We start from the raw sequence: 15,708 nt of genomic DNA, 5'->3' as shown, positions 1-15,708 counted from the left end.
GTCATCTTTGTCTCACCGAAGGAGCTCAGTCCTTTGAGTCTGCCAATATTCAGCACAAGAAATATTGCATTTTAAGCCATTTGAAAAAATTGGTCTGTTAAGTAGGGCAGAATCAAAATCAGGTTTATTGTCATAGACTATGTCATAAAATTTCTTTTTGGCAGCAGTACAGTGCAAGATATAAAATGGGTAATCAAGTTTGTGGAGATGCTGAGTGATGTCCCTCACCCTGCCAAATAACAGACAATAAACTATATGCGATTAAGTCATTACACTTTATAGATCTTACTGGAACTAGGTAATGAGTAGAGATACAATATTAAAGGAAAGTAAAAGGTGCCAGACTTATCAAGGTTCAACCACTTCGTGCACAACCGTTGGAGCTTAATTAACAGAGTCTTCTTTCCACCATTCCATCCCCTCTAACCTTCTCGACTCGCTGCCTGGGACCAACCACGGTGGACGACCAGAGCGCATCCAGCACGTCCTTCCTCTTTGGTTCTCCTCCTGAAAAGCCCTGGGTCTCGGACTCCCTCATGGGTCCGATCCTCGCCCAGCTTACAGCATTGCGTCTCCTCTCTCTGTCCTCATCGCGCCTTGTCCCCAAAGCCCGCGAAACACAATAGCTTACAGACACACAAGAAAAAATAACATCTATCCGGAATAACATCTGTCCTGACGAAGGGTCTCGGCCTGAAACGTTGACTGCACCTCTTCCTAGAGATGCTGCCTGGCCGGCTGCGTTCACCAGCAACTTTGATGTGTGCTGCTTGAATTTCCAGCATCTGCAGAATTCCTGTTGTTAACATCTATCCCAATTGGTTAGCAAATGAATACAATTCTCATTATCAGTAATTATAATCCAAACGAGCTGCTATATAGAACCACTGTCTCAGCAGTTAACATCACAGAGAAGCCATTTTATTATAACATAACAAAGAAGCCATTTTATTAGCCTTAGCAGTAACATAAAAGAAGAAACCCCTTACATACTCTAAGTGAAAAATAAATAAATAATGACAAATAACTAGACAGAGAGAAAAATAAATAAATAAGGGATGGATAGATAGATAGCTTTGAACGGTGGTGAAAGAAATGCGAGCTAATAGAATTCAAAGGTCAACTGAAGGGGTAGCCAATCAGAACTGAGGCAAGTGCACTGGGACCGATGTAAATGTGTGCACCCGCAGAGAGAAACACCAACAACTGCGCACTGAGGATGTCATCTCGACTGGCGATGAAACATCTGCAAGCTAATTGCCAAGCTGAGAGAACAGCGGGACATAAATTGATAGATAGTGAAGAAGAGGAATAACGAGAGGTCCTCATGAGTTTGTGGACCATTCAGGAATGTGATGGTGGAGGGGGAGAAACTGTACCTAAAACATTGGTTGTCTTCAGGCTCTGGTATCTCCTCCTTGGTGGTGGTGATGAGAAGAGGTCATTTCCTCATTTCCTGCGTAGTGAGGGTTCTTAATGAAGATGTCACCTTCTTGAGGATGCCCTTGATGATGGGGAGGGTTATACCTATGATGGAGCTGGCTGAACAAACAACCCTCTGCAGCCTCTTTCAATCCCGTGCAGATGGTGATGCGACCAGTCAGAATTCTCTCCATGGTACTTCTGTAGAAATTTGCATGAGTCTTTAGTAATATATCAGATCTCAAGCTCTCAATAAAGAAGAGGTGCTGGCACGCTTTCTTCATGATGGTATCAAAGTGCTGGGCCCAGTACAGATGCTCTGCAATGCTACGTTCAGGAGGTGAAGCTGCTCACCTCTTCCACTGCTAATCCCACATCAAGGATATGTGTGCAGGAAATGTGTCCAGCTGCAGCTTCTGACAGACCGCATTGAGCAGCTGGAGCTGCGATTGGATTCATACTGGAAAATCCGCGATGCTGAGAAAGTCGTGAATAGCACAGTCAGTGAGTTGGCTACACCGCAGGTAAAGGCTACACAGGCAGACAGGGAATGAGTGGCCACTAAACAGCGTAGCAGTAGGCAGGTAGTACAGGAGTCCCCGAGGTCACCTCCATGCTAAACAGATAAACTGTTTTAGATACTGTTGGGGGAAATGTCTCATCAGGGGAAGGCAGCAGCAGCCGAGTTCATGGCACCATGGGTGGCTCTGCGGCACAGGATGGAAGGGAAAGGAGTGGAAGAGCTATAGTGATAGGGGATTTGATTGTAAGGGGAATAGATAGGCGTTTCTGCGGTCGCAAATGAGACTCCAGGAGGGTATGTTGCCTCCCTGGTGCAAGGGTCAAGGATGTCTCTGAGCGGCTGCAGGGCATTCTGGAGTGGGAGGGTGAACAGCCAGTGGTCGTGGTGCACATAGGTACCAACGATATAGGAAAAAAATGGGATGAGGTTCTACAAGGGGAATTTAGGGAGTTAGGAGATAAACTAAAAAGTAGGACCACAAAGGTAATAATCTCTGGATTACTACCAGTGCCACATGCTAGTCAGAGTAGAAATAGGAGAATCAGATGAATACGTGGCTTGAAAAATGGTGCAAGGGGGAGGGATTCAAATTTCTGGGGCATTGGAACCAGTTCTGCAGGAAGTGGGACCGGTACAAACAGGACGGTCTGCACCTGGGCTGGACTGGAACCAATGTCCTCAGGGGAGCATTTGCTACTGTTGTTCAGGAGGATTTAAACTAATGTGGCAGGGGGATGGGAACAAGTGCAGAGAGACAGAGGGGTGCAAAATGAAAGTGGAAGCAAAAAGTAGTAAGGTGAAAAGTAAAAGTGACAGGCCGGCAAATCCAGGGCAAAAATCAAAAAGGGCCACTTTTCAACTTAACTGTATAAGGGCTAAGAGTGTTGTAAAAGCAAGCCTGAAGGCTTTGTGTGTCAATGCAAGGAGCATTCGTAACAAGGTGGATGAATTGAAAGTGCAGATAGTTATTAATAAATATGATATAGTTGGGATCACAGAGACATGGCTCCAGGGTGACCAAGGATGGGAGCTCAACATTCAGGGATATTCAATATTCAGGAGGGATAGACATGAAAGAAAAGGAGGTGGGGTAGCATTGCTAGTTAGAGAGGAGATTAACACTTTTGGATCGGGACTACAGAGCGGCATGGGAGCTGAATTCTGAAGGAAGGCAGTTTTTTAAAAAAACTTCTTTGAGTGCCAGAACGACAAGACTGTGCAGGCACGTGACATAACAGGACAGCGCGGAGAATTTAAAAAGGAGACCACCCTATACGGTGGGAAGCTGTCGGAGCAGGCAGCAGAGTGAGCGGTAGCAGAGTGTAGGGCTTTGGTGTCAACGGGCTTTGGTGGTAAATGGGAAAGAGCGAAAGCGAAGCACCAACTTTTTTTCTCCCCCCCCACCCCCCTTTCGCGAATCAGCCCAGACAGACAGGGACAGCAGGGCTCTCACAGCTAACGGTACGAGCTAACGGTTTAAAAAGTTCATCAGTTTGGTGAGGTAAGTGGGTGAGTAGACTTATTTTTCCTGTTTCATTCCTGTAGAATTAGATAGCATTCCTGCAGGTTTAGTGCTTTGTTCGGGGTGTCAGATGTGGGAATCCTGGGAGACCTCCAGCCTCCCTGATGGCCACATCTGCACCAGGTGCACCGAGATGCAGCTCCTCAGAGACCGTGTTAGGGATCTGGAGCTGCAGCTTGATGACCTACTGCTTATCAGCGAAAGTGAAGAGGTGATAGACAGGAGCTATAGGGAGGCAGTCATCCCTAGGCTACAGGGGTCAGAAAACTGGGTCACTGTCAGGAGACGGAAGGGAAATGCCCGGATAGTGGAGAGCACACCTGTGGCTGTCCCCCTCAGCAGCAAATATCTTGTTCTGGATGCTGTTGAGGGGGATGACCTGATGGGGGATGTCCATAGTGATTGGGTCTCTGGCACTGAGCCTGGCGCTGTTGTGCAGGAGAGAAGGAGGGAGAAGAGAAATCTGGTAGTCATAGGGGATTCCATAGTCAGGGGAACAGACAGGAGATTCTGTGAGCCTGATAGAGATACCCGCATGGTGTGTTGCCTCCCTGGTGCCAGGGTACAGGATGTCTCGGATCGGGTCCAAAGTATTCTGAAGGGGGAGGGTGAGCAGCCAGTTGTCTTGGTACATGCTGCTACAAACGACATAGATAGGACAAAGGAGGAGGTCCTGAAGAGAGATTTCTGGGAGTTAGGAAGGAAGCTGAGAAGCAGGATCTCCAGGGTAGTAATCTCGGGATTGCTACCTGTGCCACGTGCTAGCGAGGGCAAAAATAGTAGGATCAGGCAGATGAATACGTGGCTGAGAGACTGGTGCAGGGTGCAGGGGGCAGGGCTTCAGATTCTTGGGATTCAGATAATTGGGATTTCTTCAGGGGAAAGTATGACCTGTTCAAAAAGGACGGGTTACACCTGAACCCGAAGGGGACCAATATCCTGGCGGGAAAGTTTAATAGAGCTGTTAGGGAGGGTTTAATCTAATTTGGCAGGGGGATGGGAACCGGAATAATAGAGCGGAGGAAGGGGAAAACAGAAATAAATCTAAGATAGTGAGCAGTAAAGATGTCAGGAAGGACAGGCAGTTGATGGGGCAAATTTGTAGCCATTGGGATGAGTTGCAGTGAAATCAAAGTGAAAAGTACCAAATACTGGTCTTAAGGTGTTATACTTAAATGCACGCAGCATAAGGAATAAGGTGGATGATCTTGTCGTATAGCTACAGATTGGCAGGTATGATATTGTGGCCATCACTGAGACCTGGCTAAAGGATGCATGTCTCTGGGAGCTGAACGTCCAAGGATACACGGTGTATCGGAAGGATAGGAAAGTAGGCAGAGGGGGAGGCATGGCTTTGTTGGTAAGAAATATTAAATCATTAGAAAGAGGTGATAGAGGATTGGAAGGTGCAGAATCTTTGTGGGTTGAGCTAAGAAATCGCAGGGGTAAAAGGACCCTGATGGCAGTTATTTATAGGCCTCCAAACAGCTGCAGTAATGTGGACTACAAATTACAACAGGAAGTAGAAAAGGCTTGTCAGAAGGGCAGTGTTATGATAATTGTGGGGATCTTAACATGCGAGTGGATTGGGAAAATCAGGTCAGCACTGGATCTCAAGAGAAAGAATTTGTAGAATGTCTGCAAGATGGCTTTTTAGAACAGCTTGTTGTTGAGCCCACTAGGGGATCGGCTGTACTGGATTGGGTATTGTGTAATGAACCGGAGGTGATTAGAGAGATTGAGGTGAAGGAACCCTTAGGAGGCAGTGATCATAACATGATTGAGTTCACTGTGAAATTTGAAAAAGAGAAGCAGAAATCTGATGTGTCGGTATTTCAGTGGAGTAAAGGAAATTACAGTGGCATGAGAGAGGAACTGGCCAAAGTTGACTGGAAAGGGACACTGGCGGGAAAGACGGCAGAGCAGCAGTGGCTGGAGTTTATGCGAGAAGTGAGGAAGGTGCAAGACAGGTATATTCCCAAAAAGAAGAAATTTTCGAATGGAAAAAGGATGCAACCGTGGTTGACGAGAGAAGTCAAAGCCAAAATTAAAGCAAAAGAGAGGGCATACAAGGAAGCAAAAATTAGTGGGAAGACAGAGGATTGGGAAGTTTTTAAAAGCTTACAAAAGGAAACTAAGAAGGTCATTAAGAGGGAAAAGATGAACTATGAAAGAAAGCTGGCAAATAATATCAAAGAGGATACTAAAAGCTTTTTCAAGTATATAAAGAGTAAAAGACAGGTGAGAGTAGATATAGGACCGATAGAAAATGATGCTGGAGAAATTGTAATGGGAGATAAGGAGATGGCAGAGGAACTGAGACGAGTATTTTGCTGTCTTCACTGAGGAAGACACCAGCCGTATACCGGACACTCAAGGGTGGTAGGGAAGAGAAGTGTGCACAGTCACAATTATGACAGAGAAAGTACTCAGGAAGCTGAATAGTCTAAAGGTAGGTAAATCTCCTGGACCAGATGGAATGCACCCTCGTGTTCTGAAGGAGGTAGCTGTGGAGATTGCGGAGGCATTAGCGATGATCTTTCAAAAGTCGATAGATTCTGGCACGGTTCCGGAGGACTGGAAGATTGCAAATGTCACTCCGCTATTTAAGAGGGGGGCAAGGAAGCAAAAAGGAAATTATAGACCTGTTAGCTTGACATCGGTGAATCCATAGAAACCATAGAAAAACTACAGCACAGAAACAGGCCTTTTGGCTCTTCTTGGCTGTGCCGAACCATTTTCTGCCTGGTCCCACTGACCTGCACACGGACCATATCCCTCTATACAACTCCCATCCATGTATCTGTCCAATTTATTCTTAAATGTTAAAAAAGAACCCGCATTTACCACCCTGTCTGGCAGCTCATTCCATACTCCCACCACTCTCTGTGTAAAGAAGCCCCCCCACCAATGTTTCCTTTAAACTTTTCCTCCCTCACCCTTAACCCATGTCCTCTGTTTTTTTTCTCCCCTTGCCTCAGTGGAAAAAGCCTGCTTGCATGCACTCTATCTATACCCATCATAATTTTATATACCTCTGTCAAATCTCCCCTCATTCTTCTATGCTCCAGGAAATAAAGTCCTAACCTATTCAACCTTTCCCTGTAACTGAGTTTCTCAAGTCCTGGCAACATCCTTGTAAACCTTCTCTGCACTCTTTCAACCTTATTTATATCCTTCCTGTAATTTGGTGACCAAAACTGAACACAATACTCCAGATTCGGCCTCACCAATGCCTTATACAACCCCATCATAACATTCCAGCTCTTATACTCAATACTTTGATTAATAAAGGCCAATGTACCAAAAGCTCTCTTTACGACCCTATCTACCTGTGACACCACTTTTAGGGAATTTTGTATCTGTATTCCCAGATCCGTCTGTTCTACTGAACTCCTCAGTGCCTTACCATTAACCCTGTATGTTCTACCTTGGTTTGTCCTTCCAACGTGCAATACCTTACACTTGTCTGCATTAAACTCCATCTGCCATTTTTCAGCCCATTTTTCCAGCTGGTCCAAGTCCCTCTGCAGGCTCTGAAAACCTTCCTCACTGTCTACTACACCTCCAATCTTTGTATCATCAGCAAATTTGCTGATCCAATTTACCACATTATCATCCAGATCATTGATATAGATGACAAATAACAATGGACCCAGCACTGATCCCTGTGGCACACCACTAGACCCAGGCCTCCACTCTGAGAAGCAATTCTCTGCTACCACTCTTTGGCTTCTTCCATTGAGCCAATGTCTAATCCAATTTACCACCTCTCCATGTATACCTAGTGACTGAATCTTCCTAACTAACCTCCCATGCGGGACCTTGTCAAAGGCCTTACTGAAGTCCATGTAGACAACATCCACTGCCTTCCCTTCATCCACTTTCCTGGTAACCTCCTCGAAAAACTCCAATAGATTGGTCAAACATGACCTACCATGCACAAAGCCATGTTGACTCTCCCTAATAAGTCCCTGTCTATCCAAATGCTTGTAGATTCTGTCTCTTAGAACTCCCTCCAATAACTTACCCACTACCGACGTCAAACTTACCGGCCTATAATTTCCTGGATTACTTTTAGATCCCTTTTTAAACAACGGAACAACATGAGCCACTCTCCAATCCTCTGGCACTTCACCCATAGACACCGACATTTTAAATATTTCTGCCAGGGCCCCTGCAATTTCAACACTAGTCTCCTTCAAGGTCCGAGGGAACACCCTGTCAGGTCCCGGGGATTTATCCACTTTAATTTTCCTCAAGATAACAAGCACCTCCTCCTTTTCAATCTATACAGTTTCCATGATCTCACTACTTGTTTCCCTTAATTCCATAGACTTCATGCCAGTTTCCTTAGTAAATACAGATGCAAAAAACCCATTTAAGAGCTCCCCCATTTCTTTTGGTTCCGCACATAGCTGACCACTCTGATCTTCAAGAGGACCAATTTTATCCCTTACAATCCTTTTACTCTTAATATACCTGAAAAAGCTCCTTAGGTTATCCTTCACTTTGACTGCCAAGGCAACCTCATGTCTTCTTTTAGCCCTCCTGATTTCCTTCTTAAGTATTTTCTTGCACTTTTTATACTCCTCAAGCACCTTATTTACTCCCTGTTTCCTATACATGTCATGCAACTCTCTCTTCTTCTTTATCAGAGTTGCAATATCCCTTGAGAACCAAGTTTCCTTATTCCTATTCACTTTGCCTTTAATCCTGACAGGAACATACAAGCTCTGCACTCTCAAAATTTCTCCTTTGAAGGCTTCCCACTTACCGATCATATCCTTGCCAGAGAACAACCAGTCCCAATCCATGCTTTTTAGATCCTTTCTCATTTCTTCAAATTTGGCCTTCTTCCAGTTTAGAACCTCAACCCTAGGATCAGATCTATCTTTATCCATGATCAAGTTGAAACTAATGGTGTTATGATCACTGGAACCAAAGTGCTCCCCTACACACACTTCCATCACTTGTCCTAACTCATTTCCTAACAGGAGATCCAATATTGCATCCCCTCTAGTTGATCCCTCTATATATTGATTTAGAAAACTTTCTTGAACACATTTTACAAACTCTAAACCAGCTAGACCCCTAACAGTATGGGAATCCCAATCAATATATGGAAAATGAAAATCCCCTACCACCACAACTTTATGTTTCCTGAAGTTGCCTGCTATCTCTCTGCAGATTTGCTCTTCCAATTCTCGTTGACTATTGGGTGGTCTATAATACAACCCCACTAATGTGGCCATACCTTTCCTGGTTCTCAGCTCCACCCATAAGGACTCAGTAGACAAGCCCTCTAATCTATCCTGCCTGAGCACTGCTGTAACATTTTCCCTGACAAGCAATGCTACCCCCCCACCTTTCATTCCTCTGCCTCTATCACATCTGAAATATCGGAACCCTGGAATATTAAGCTGCCAGTCCTGCCCCTCCTGTAGCCAAGTTTCACTAATTGCTACAACATCATAATTCCACGTGTCAATCCACGCCCTCAACTCGTCTGCCTTCCCCGCAATACTCCTAGCATTGAAATATATACACCTCAGAAGATTTTTACCACCACTCACAACCTTTCTATTAGCGGATTTGCTTGAACTTTCAATATCATTTATTTTCACCCCAGCCACACTGTCAGCTCTGGCACTCTGGTTCCCATCCCCCTGCAAATCTAGCTTAAAGCCTCCCCAATAGCACTAACAAACCTCCCTGACAGGATATTGGTGGTTGGGAAGTTGTTGGAGTCGATTGTCAAGGATGAGGTTACAGAGTACCTGGAGGCATATGACAAGATAGACAGAACTCAGCATGGATTCCTTAAAGGAAAATCCTGCCAGACAAACCTATTACAATTTTTTGAGGAAATTACAAGCAGGCTAGACAAGGGAGATGCAGTGGATGTCGTATATTTGGACTTTCAGAAGGCCTTTGACAACGTGCCACACATGAGGCGACTTAACAAGGGAAGAGACCATGGAACTACGGGAAATTTACATACGTGGATAGGGCATTGGCTGATTGGCAGGAAACAGAGAGTGAGAATAAAGGGATCCTATTCTGGTTGGCTGTCGGTTACCAGTGGTGTCCCACAGGGGTCCGTGTTGGGGCCGCTTCTTTTTGCATTGTACATCAACGATTTGGATTATGGAATAGATGGCTTTGTGGCTAAGTTTGCTGACGATACAAAGATAGGTGGAGGGGCCGGTAGTGCTGAGGAAACTGAGAGTCTGCAGAGAGACTTGGATAGATTGGAAGAATGGGCAGAGAAGTGGCAAATGAAATACAATGTTGGAAAGTGTATGGTTATGCACTTTGGCAGAGGAAATAAATGGGCAGACTATTATTTAAATAGGGAGAGAATTCAAAGTTCTGAGATGCAACGGGACTTGGGAGTCCTCGTACAGGATACCATTAAGGTTAACCCCCAGGTTGAGTCGGTGGTGAAGAAGGCGAATGCAATGTTGGCATTCATTTCTAGAGGAATAGAGTATAGGAGCAGGTATGTGATGTTGAGGCTTTATAAGGCGCTGGTGAGACCTCACTTGGAGTACTGTGGGCAGTTTTGGTCTCCTTATTTAAGAAAGGATGTGCTGACGTTGGAGAGGGTACAGAGAAGATTCACTAGAATGATTCCAGGAATGAGAGGGTTAACATATCAGGAACGTTTGTCCACTCTTGGACTGTATTCCTTGGAGTTTAGAAGAATTAGGGGAGACCTCATAGAAACATTTTGAATGTTGAAAGGCATGGACAGAGTGGATGTGGCAAAGTTGTTTCCCATGATGGAGGAGTCTAGTACGAGAGGGCATGACTTAAGGATTGAAGGGCACCCATTCAGAATAGAGATGCGAAGAAATTTTTTTAGTCAGAGGGTGGTGAATCTATGGAATTTGTTGCCACGGGCAGCAGTGGAGGCCAAGTCATTGGGTGTATTTAAGGCAGAGATTGATAGGTATCTGAGTAGCCAGGGCATCAAAGGTTATGGTGAGAAGGCAGGGGAGTGGGACTAAATGTGAGAATGGATCAGCTCATGATAAAATGGTGGAGCAGACTCGATGGGCCGAATGGCCGACTTCTGCTCCTTTGTCTTGTCTTGTCTTGAAAGGAAGGACATTAGCCGGGAGGATGTGGAATCGATATAGGTTGAGCTGCATAACACTAAGGGGCAGAAAACGCTGGTGGGAGTTGTGTACAGGCCACCTAACAGTAGTAGTGAGGTTGGGGATGGTATTAAACAGGAAATTAGAAAGCGTGCAATAAAGGAACAGCAGTTATAATGGGTGACTTCAATCTACATATAGATTGGGTGAACCAAATTGGTAAGGGTGCTGAGGAAGAGGATTTCTTGGAATGTATGCGGGATGGTTTTCTGAACCAACAAGTCGAGGAACCAACTAGAGAGCAGGCTATTCTAGACTGGGTTTTGAGCAATGAGGAAGGGTTAATTTGCAATCTTGTCGTGAGAGGCCCCTTGGGTAAGAGTGACCATAATATGGTGGAATTCTTCATTAAGATGGAGAGTGACATAGTTAATTCAGAAACAAAGGTTCTGAACTTAAAGAAGGGTAACTTTGAAGGTATGAGACGTGAATTAGCTAAGATAGACTGGCAAATGATACTTAAAGGGTTGACGGTGGATATGCAATGGTAAGCATTTAAAGATTGCATGGATGAACTACAACAATTGTTCACCCCAGTTTGGCAAAAGAATAAACCAGGGAAGGTAGAGCACCCATGGCTGACAAGGGAAATTAGGGATAGTATCAATTCCAAAGAAGAAACATACAAATTAGCCAGAAAAAGTGGCTCACCTGAGGACTGGGGGAAATTCAGAGTCCAACAGAGGAGGACAAATGGCTTAATTAGGAAAGGGAAAAAAGATTATGAGAGAAAACTGGCAGGGAACATAAAAACTGACTGTAAAAGCTTTTATAGATATGTGAAAAGAAAGAGTTTGGTTAAGACAGATGTAGGTCCCTTACAGTCAGAAACAGGTGAATTGATCATGGGGAATAAGGACATGGCAGACCAATTGAATAACTACTTTGGTTCCGTCTTCACTAAGGAGGACATAATTAATCTTCCGGAAATAGTAGGGGACAGAGGGTCTAGTGAGATGGAGGAACTGAGAGAAATACATGTTAGTAGGGAAGTGGTGTTTGGTAAATTGAAGGGATTAAAGGCAGATAAATCCCCAGGGCCAGATGGTCTGCATCCCAGAGTGCTTAAGGAAGTAGCCCAAGAAATAGTGGATTCATTAGTGATATTTTTTCAAAACTCTTTAGATTCTGGACTAGTTCCTGAGGATTGGAGGGTGGCTAATGTAACCCCGCTTTTTAAAAAAGGAGGGAGAGAGAAACCGGGGAATTATAGACCGGTTAGCCTAACATCGGTGGTGGGAAAAATGCTAGAGTCAGTTATCAAAGATGTGATAACAGCACATTTGGAAAGTGGTGAAATCATCGGACCAAGTCAGCATCGCTTGTGAAAGGAAAATCATGTCTGACGAATCTCATTGAATTTTTTGAGGATGTAACTAGTAGAGTGGATAGGGGAGAACCAGTGGATATGGTATATTTGGATTTCCAAAAGGCTTTTGACAAGGTCCCACACAGGAGATTAGTGTGCAAACTTAAAGCACACGATATTGGGGGTATGGTATTGATGTGGGTGGAGAATTGGTTGGCAGACAGGAAACAAAGAGTGGGAATAAACGGGACATTTTCAGAATGGCAGGCAGTGACTAGTGGGGTACCGCAAGACACAGTGCTGGGACCCCAGTTGTTTACAATATATATTAATGACTTAGATGAGGGAATTAAATGCAGCATCTCCAAGTTTGCAGATGACACAAAGCTAGACGGCAGTGTTAGCTGCGAGGAGCATGCTAAGAGGATGCAGGGTGACTTGTATAGGTTAGGTGAGTGGGCAAATTCATGGCAGAAGCAATTTAATGTGGATAAATGTGAGGTTATCCACTTTGGTGGCAAAAACAGGAAAACAGATTATTATCTGAATGGTGGCCAATTAGGAAAAGGGGAGGTGCAACGAGACCTGGGTGTCATTATACACCAGTCATTGAAAGTGGGCATGCAGGTACAGCAGGCGGTGAAAAAGGCGAATGGTATGTTGGCATTCATAGCAAGAGGATTCAAGTACAGGAGCAGGGAGGTACTACTGCAGTTGTACAAGGCCTTGGTGAGACCACACCTGGAGTATTGTGTGCAGTTTTGGTCCCCTAATCTGAGGAAAGACATTCTTGCCATAGAGGGAGTACAAAGAAGGTTCACCAGATTGATTCCTGGGATGGCAGGACTTTCATATGATGACAGACTGGATCGACTAGGCTTGTACTCTCTGGAATTTAGAAGATTGAGGGGGGATCTTATTGAAACGTATAAAATCCTAAAGGGGTTGGACAGGCTAGATGCAGGAAGATTGTTCCCGATGTTGGGGAAGTCCAGAACGAGGGGTCACAGTTTAAGGATAAAAGGGGAGCCTTTTAGGACCGAGATGAGGAAAAACTTCTTCACACAGAGAGTGGTGAATCTGTGGAATTCTCTGCCACAGGAAACAGTTGAGGCCAGTTCATTGGCTATATTTAAGAGAGAGTTAGATATGGCCCTTGTGGCTAAAGGGATCAGGGGGTATGGAGGGAAGGCTGGGGCGGGGTTCTGAGTTGGATGATCAGCCATGATCATACTGAATGGCGGTGCAGGCTCGAAGGGCCAAATGGCCTACTCCTGCAGCTATTTTCTATGTTTCTAAGGACGGCTGTGCGTTCTCCTGACTTCCCCTTCCTGAAGTCCACTCAACCAACGAATCTATCTCAGTCCTGTACACCTCCCCATCACCTTCTGAGGTCCTACCAACAACTGTGGTGTGATCAGTGAATTTATAAACAGCGTTTGAGCTGTGCCTAGGCTCACAGTCGTAGGTGTAGACAGAGCAGAGCGCTGAGTTAAGCACACAAACTTGAGGTGCACCAGTGCCGACCGTCAGTGAGATAGTACAATGAGCTGTATGACAGATTTCATTCCACGTTTTTCCATTTCTAATCTTTCACAGTGACCAGGTCTTACGAATCACCTTCACCAACGAGGCACAGCTCCACCTGGTGAGGTCCCTTCAGGACGAGGTACACTTGAATGTAAGTTACTATACATGAATGAGTTATTACCGATGAATGTAAAATCAAAGGTAAAATCCTTTTCCCACTTACATCAGGAGCTCTAACTTGTCCAATTCTGAATTTGTTTCCTTCTCCACAGGATGTTGCTTGATCTGCTGAATAATTCCAGAACTTTCTTTTTATGTCAGATTTCCATACCTGCAGGTTGTTGACTTTCATTAACTTGTCTCCATTTTCTTTCCACCTCAGTGAAGACCTGTGTGGTCTTTGATGCTTTATACAGGTTTCTGACTGAAGTAAAAAACACTTTGCTGGCTGGGAAATCTTGCGTTACAGTAGATATCTATAGTAAATAAGCTGGGCCTGCAAAGCCTCTCTCTGATCCTGCCCCTTCCCCACTCCAACATTAAACCCTCGACGAATGATGAATCAGTAGAACTGTTGGGATGAAAGATAATGCAAACTTTCAGATATTTAGGTATGTTTTCTGCCTTCTACAAACAATACAAGACCAATATAGCCAGAGGTTTAATCTCATTCATTCCTTCATCTCACTTACAAAGCTTTCTGCAATTATCTAATCTTTGCCACCTTCTGTTATTGCCACTCCAGCCACTGGAAGCAATCTACTTTATTCAGTTCCTCATAACCTTGGAAACATTTATCTACTTACACTGCCAATTCTACCAGTCCAATCAAAATAAAACTTTGCCTTTCAAGTCTCCCTTCATAACTTTGATCTCTCAGCCTTGCCACAGCAGAATCCCGTGAACAGTTGTCTGGCAATGACCACAAGGTGCAAAGTTCAAAGTAAATTTATTATCGGAGTACATGTATGTCACCACATACCACCCTGAAAATTATTTTCTTGCAGGCACTTACAGTGGAACAAAGAAGCACAGTAGAATCAATGAGAAGCTACACATGAACTAGGAGTGACAAATTGTGCAAATACAAAAAGAAACAAGTAATAATAATAATACATAAGTAATCCATTTTATCAATGTTCATTAAGGCTTAAATATTTGCCATGAATCTTCTGTGTCCGCCTTGGAGGGAGACATGGCTTCAATTTAATTTTCTAATCAAAGAATACTTCCAGCAATGAACTGGTATCAGAGAGGGTCTGCCAGCCTGCACCAAACACCTTATACAAGTTCAGCGTTTTATCGTATCTGTATATTCAGTTCTCGGAATATAAAAACTAGCATTGCATGGTGAAAGAGTTGGTTGTTGACCCAAGGAAGAAGTGAGGGTGAATACTACCCTGAAGAGATGGTCAACAGTTTCAATTTCCTTGGCATCTGTATCACACCTGGCCCCTCACACTGATGCATTGAGATGTGACGTGTGAGATGCCCATTCAGATTCTTGTGAACTTCAGTGGTTTGCTCTACAATGTAATGTATTCTGATGGGTTGGATCTCAGCCTACTATGGCAACCGCTCTGCTCTTGACCAACTAACCTGTAGAGAGTGGTAAACACAGTCCAGTCTATCACAGGCTCGTCACTTCCTTCCTTCCTTCCATTCAGTCTATCTTCACAGTCCATCACTTCAGGAAGGCTAGTAAGATTTTCAAGGATGCCTGCCACCCTGGCCATTTCCCCTTCTTTCTCTTAATGTCTGGAGCTTAAAAAATTTAAAAGTCAAGATTTAAGGACAGCTTCTTCCTCACTGCTTTTAGACTTTCGAACCAATCAGCTCAGAATCTGAATCAGGTTTATCATCACTGACATGTGTCAGAAATTTTGCGGTCTGGTGGCGGCAGTACAGTGCAAAACATAAAAAGTTACAATAAGAAATATAAAAAAGTAATAAATTAGTAGTGCAAAAAGAGAACAAAATAACAAGGTAGTGTTTATGGATTCATGGACCATTCAGAAACCTGACGATGGAGGAGAAAAGGCTGTTTCTGAAATATTGAGTGTGTGTCCTCAGGTCCTGTCCCTCCTTGTTGATGGTAGTAATGAGAAAGGGACATTCCTGTGTGTTGAGGGTCCTTAATGATGGATGCTGTCTTCTTGAGACATCACCTTTTGATGATGTCCTCACTAGTTGAGAGGCTAATACCCATGATAAGGCTGGCTGAGTTTACAACTTT

General features: G+C 44.2%; 1 protein-coding gene across 1 annotated transcript in view; it reads left to right on the top strand.

Annotated features, from left to right (window-relative positions):
• Positions 1-15,708, top strand: part of LOC140186975 (carboxypeptidase A1-like) — a 46,862-nt gene that overhangs the window by 2,038 nt on the left and 29,116 nt on the right. Inside the window, exon 2 of the mRNA XM_072241839.1 lies at positions 13,542-13,623. Coding sequence (XP_072097940.1) covers positions 13,542-13,623 — 82 coding nt within the window. The remainder of the gene's footprint in view (positions 1-13,541; positions 13,624-15,708) is intronic.

The sequence above is a fragment of the Mobula birostris genome, chromosome 23, assembly GCF_030028105.1.
Source record: "Mobula birostris isolate sMobBir1 chromosome 23, sMobBir1.hap1, whole genome shotgun sequence".
NCBI lineage: Eukaryota > Metazoa > Chordata > Chondrichthyes > Myliobatiformes > Myliobatidae > Mobula > Mobula birostris.
This window is presented reverse-complemented; position numbering and strand designations above follow the sequence as displayed.